The sequence below is a fragment of the Seriola dumerili genome, unplaced genomic scaffold (assembly GCF_002260705.1).
Source record: "Seriola dumerili isolate Sdu_G_001 unplaced genomic scaffold, Sdu_1.0 BDQW01000120.1, whole genome shotgun sequence".
Lineage (NCBI taxonomy): Eukaryota > Metazoa > Chordata > Actinopteri > Carangiformes > Carangidae > Seriola > Seriola dumerili.
In genome coordinates, this window is record NW_019174375.1 from 346,214 (window position 1) to 351,213 (window position 5,000).

At 43.0% G+C, this 5,000-nt stretch overlaps 1 protein-coding gene across 1 annotated transcript in view; it reads left to right on the forward strand.

Annotated features, from left to right (window-relative positions):
* The window catches only part of LOC111223890 (echinoderm microtubule-associated protein-like 6), a 70,217-nt gene that overhangs the window by 24,775 nt on the left and 40,442 nt on the right, over nucleotides 1–5,000 (forward strand). The window contains exons 4-7 of the mRNA XM_022748188.1: nucleotides 200–268; nucleotides 771–956; nucleotides 1,443–1,578; nucleotides 4,913–4,986. Coding sequence (XP_022603909.1) covers nucleotides 200–268; nucleotides 771–956; nucleotides 1,443–1,578; nucleotides 4,913–4,986 — 465 coding nt within the window. The remainder of the gene's footprint in view (nucleotides 1–199; nucleotides 269–770; nucleotides 957–1,442; nucleotides 1,579–4,912; nucleotides 4,987–5,000) is intronic.

The following is a 5,000-nucleotide window of genomic DNA, read 5'->3' on the forward strand; positions in this document are numbered from 1 at the left end:
TAGAGGTGAGAGTATGTGTGTGCGTGCGTGTGTCTGTGAGTGTGTGTGTGTGTGTGTGTGTGTGTGTGTGTGTGTGTGTATGTGCATGCGTGCATGTGTGTGTGTGTGTGTGTGTGTGTGTGTGTGTGTGTGTGTGTGTGTGTGTGTGTGTGTGTGTGTGTGTGTGTGTATGTGTTTTGATGTCTCTTCTGTCCTCCAGATCTTCGACATCTGCTGGGATCCGTTTCAACAAACCCGTCTGGTGAGCTGTGGAGTCAAACACATCAAGGTAACACACACACACACACACACACACACACACACATAAAAAAATTAAATAAAATAAAAATAAAAATTCAAAGAGACAAAAAGCCTGTGGAGATAAAACCTGAGAGAAAGACATGAACTACAACTCCCAAGGTGCATTTCACTTACACTCCAATCGTAGCGCTTCAAATTCTGTGGTGTGCTCCACTAACGGAGAGCTGAAGTAAAACCTTCAGCAGTTCACTTTCTGACTCTAGATCAGTTTGCAGCTGAGGTCAGTTACCATGGCAACGGGTTTAAGCGTTCTGAATTTGTAGACAAGGCTCATGGGTATTGTAGTTTTCAGAGCTATAAACAAAATTAGTGGAATAAAAACATTATTTTTCAAAAATGAAGTTGAAATCATTGACAAAACGATTTCAACTCAACGGCTCTACTTACCGGCCTGTTCCAGAGCTTTCATGGCCTTCATCAGCACACGGGGTTTCCCCAGCTGTCATGGAATCATGTCTCTCTGTCTGTAGTTCTGGTCTCTGTGTGGAAACTCCCTCACTCCCAAGCGGGGGATCTTCGGGAAGACGGGCGACCTGCAGACCATCCTGTGCGTGGCGTCGGCGAAAGATGACATCACGTACTCCGGGGCGCTCAACGGGGACATCTACGTCTGGAAGGGACTCAACCTGATCCGGACGGTTCAGGCCGCCCACGGGGTGAGAAAGTTTATTTTGTCCGATCAACAGTCAGAAAACTCAAAAATTACTGATCCAATGTGACAGAGGACGAGGAAAAACTTCATAATTGAGATTATCAAAATAACTCACTGACCAAGAATGAAATACTCCAACCGCTTCACTTACACAGACATTTGACCCATTTACAGCAGGAAACAAAATCCTTTTAATGGCAGAATTAATGAGAAAACAGGATATTAATGCATAAATAAAACATTAATATAATTCATAAATATTTGAACAGGATAGACCAACGAAGGAACAAGGAACAAACTGCTGAAACTTCAAGTAAATTGCATTGAAATCTGCAGAAATCCTTCGAACTGAAAAACAAACAAACAAATAAACAAACAGACTTTCAGGCCTGTGAGGGACGACAACAAGATGATTTATCTTTTATTATTCTTTACTAATTTAAAGTTAACACATACGTCTGTGTGTGTGTGTGTGTGTGTGTGTGTGCAGGCTGGTATCTTCAGCATGTATTCCTGTGAGGAGGGTTTTGCCACGGGCGGCAGAGACGGCTGCATCCGATTGTGGGACGTCGACTTCAAACCGATCACCAAGATCGACCTGCGAGAGGCGGAGCAGGGATACAAAGGTAGGCTGCAGGTCGGGCGACGACGTCGGGCCAAACAAGCACCAATACCACTGTGCAGAGTTTGTTTTCATATTCAGGGTCCACAGTCACCAACAGCTGTGTCCAGAGGTGCAGAGCTACTTTTCTTCTATCTCTATCACTTCTTTTCTTCTACTGAAGTTAGAATGCTAACCAGCTAGCTACCATCTCTTCACTTTCCGATACCGAGTCACTGTAGCCTCCAATCTGCCCTGAAGACGTAATATAACTTTTTGTCTTGTATACGCAACAATGACTGAAGCTCTTGGCAAGACTGAACAGCTGTTAATGCTAACGTTAGCTATGTAGCAGTAGCAAAACTTACAGATAGCTGCTTTAACATCAGGTGGAAATGTGGTTAGAAATGATTTAGTCGTCTACAGACAGAAGGAAGTCAGGGATGATGAAGCGTGTTGGACTTTATGAACCACCTCGTGTGTGAGACCTTTAAACCAGAACAGACCCGTCCTGCTAATGAGAGCTGTGGCCTTTCCGTCTCTACGTCCGCTAACAGACTCCGACTGGCTCATTCTTCAACCCTCATTTAACCTGGATAAACCCACTGAGGTTAAATATCACCGTTCTCTCCTGGAGAATCGGGTCCTTTAGAAACAGAAGACTCTTCTGTCATCGAAGGTTTTGATGCCTCAGTCTCGTTTTTGTCTTTAAATGCCGAGAAGGTTGAAGCTCAAATCCTTCACCTCCATTTCATTACCTGTCTTTTCCCTCTGAAGATATCTGAGGAGGAGTTTAATTGTCATCCTTTGGCAGGAGACGGGAATGACCTGATTTCCTGACGTTGTCTTCCCTGACAGCGTTTGAGAAGTTTTTTCGGTAACGAGGGGGAGCAGAGGTGTAAAAGTTTGTCTTCAGTGGGAGAAAAGAACTGACCTGATTTTGTAAAAACCCAGAAGTGGTGAATGTTTGAACCCCTCTCCTGCTTTTCATTCCTAAATGCCAACCGCCCCCCCTTCCCCCAGCAGGAGGTAGAGACGCTCGGGGGTGAACCATTAAGCCCCTGGCCTCTTTTTTTTTATGTCTCCTCTCTGAAGATTTCTCAGGAGAAAGTTAGAAAAGAAAAGGTGAAAGGAAGTAAAGGTTTTGTGATCTCTGATCCCAGTCAGTGTTGGCAATAACCTCATTTCGGAGAAGGTGGAGGTTTTACCGCCTTCACCTCTCAAAGGGCTTTATCTCTTAATCTCTCTCTTTTCTGAAGGTGAGACATGTTAGAATATTAGTAATAATATAGAGATAAGTTAAGTCGAGTTATCTTTGAGATAACGGAATAATCATCCAGTTTTCTCAAGATAACAGAGATTTGTTTTCTCGAGATAACAGGATAATTACCTCGAGATAACGAGATAATAATCTGGAGACAATTATTCCTTTTTCTCCCGAGATAACGGGAAAGTTATCTCAACTTATCTCTATATTACTGAGGTTATTGTTATTATAAGGTTAGAATTATCTCGAGATAATGGGATGATTATCCAGTTTTCTTTTTGCAACAGGGCTTTGTTTTTTCTCGAGAGAACAACTTAATGTGATAAAAAAAAGAAATATTTGTTTAGTTTTTTCGAGAGATAATAGAATAAAAAAGTGTTTGGCTTCCGTAAGATAAGATGAGCATCACTTCTCGTCTGTTCCTGGCTTCAGTCGCAGGTTGAGGACGTTTCTCCTCACTGACCATTACAGACTGAAAACTCATCGAGCAGCATGAGACTTTAAACATTAATAAGCTGATAATAAAGTGAAGAGAATAAACCTCAGTGTCGTTTCTCTGAGTGTGAGGAGGAGGAGGAAACATCACATTTATTTCCTGCAGGTGGTTTAGGAAGTGATTTGTTCAGGTGAAGATTTGCTGTTAACACCTCTGAGACAGATCAGAGATCCTCCCTGCACTTCTCTCTGCTCATCCTGCGTCGAAAAAAAAAAAAGAAGAAATTCCCAATTATTTCCAATTTGCTTCATAAACTCCTCTGCGGCTCTCAGGTTGGTTTGGCTGGTGAAGCTCTGGGGAGGAGTTTCTAACACAGTTACAGGGAACATCACAGGCTGAGTCACGCCGTCAGCGGCAGCAGACGCTCTAATTGGCGAGCGCTGTGCTGCTGAACATCTCCGCTAATTAGGTTTCACATTCTGGGGAACAGGAGTTTGACGACGAGGTTGGAAGGCAGTGAAAACAAAACCTGAATCTGCTCTCACACATCTGCTCTGTGTGTGTGTGTGTGTGTGTGTGTGTGTGTGTGTGTGTGTGTGTGTGTGTGTGTGATGATTCAGTCATTCACATCTGAATTCTCCATCTAGTCGTTGAGATAATAAGACGCAAACAGCTTCATTGTGATTATAAAATAATTGTTTTGTGCTAACGAGAAAACAAACAGCTCTCAGAACGAGCCTGAGGCGCAGCAGCTGTGAGGCCGAGCCTAAAGGACCAGTTCGTAGTTTTTCAAAGGTTTTCTTTCCTATTGGACGTTAAAGCTCCATGTTTTCTTCTTCTTCTGTGTTTTATTTGAAGTGTTGATCCAGAAGAAGATATAAAAACCATCTCAGTGTAGTTTTACATCTCCTCTCTCAGGCTTCTCTCTGCAGCTCTAGTAACAACAGGTCTGTGAGCCAATCAGAAGAGAGGAGGCTCTGAGCCTCTCTTCTGATTGGCTGACTGTTTTCTGACTGATCCAATAAAAATAAAGCAGATTTCAGGTAAAAACACTCAGAGAAACCAAATCCTGCAAGGTTTGGATGGTGGGTCCAGGTGGGCGGGGCTTGGTGACTGCCTGAGATGATGTTACATCCTCCAGGCTGTGAAGCTGTGTGAGTGTGGAGTAGGAGGTTGGAGGTTTCCAGCTCATTAACTGGAGTTAATCGATCAGAAACACCTCATCAATACTCATCCATCAACTCTCTGGTTTCCTTTTCTCCTTTTCTTTTCTTTACTTTCGTTCCAGCGATTTGGTTTCCTTTCATCACTTTCTCTTTTCTTCTTCCAGTTTTTTTCCCATTCTTCATCTCCTCAGATCTTTTCATAAATCTTCTCCTCCTTTTTCATCCTTTCCCTTCATTTTTCCTCCTTTCTTTCTCTCTATTTTTCTTGAATCCCAATTTCCTCTCTCCTCTTTCTTTCCCCTCTTGTCATCGTTCTTTTGATTTCATCCTCCTTTTCCTTTTCTTCTCCAGTTACTCGACATCTTATGTTTTATTGTCTTTTCCTGTCTTTATTTTAAAGTCCGATAACTACAGCTCGTCTCTTTCTGCAGATATACAGTATATTCATACATCAATATTCTTCCTCCTCTCCCTCCTCTTCCTCCTCCAGGTCTGTCTATTCGCAGCGTCTGCTGGCGAGCTGACCGGATCCTGGCGGGAACCCAGGACAGCGAGATCTTTGAGGTGAGGAAGAAGAT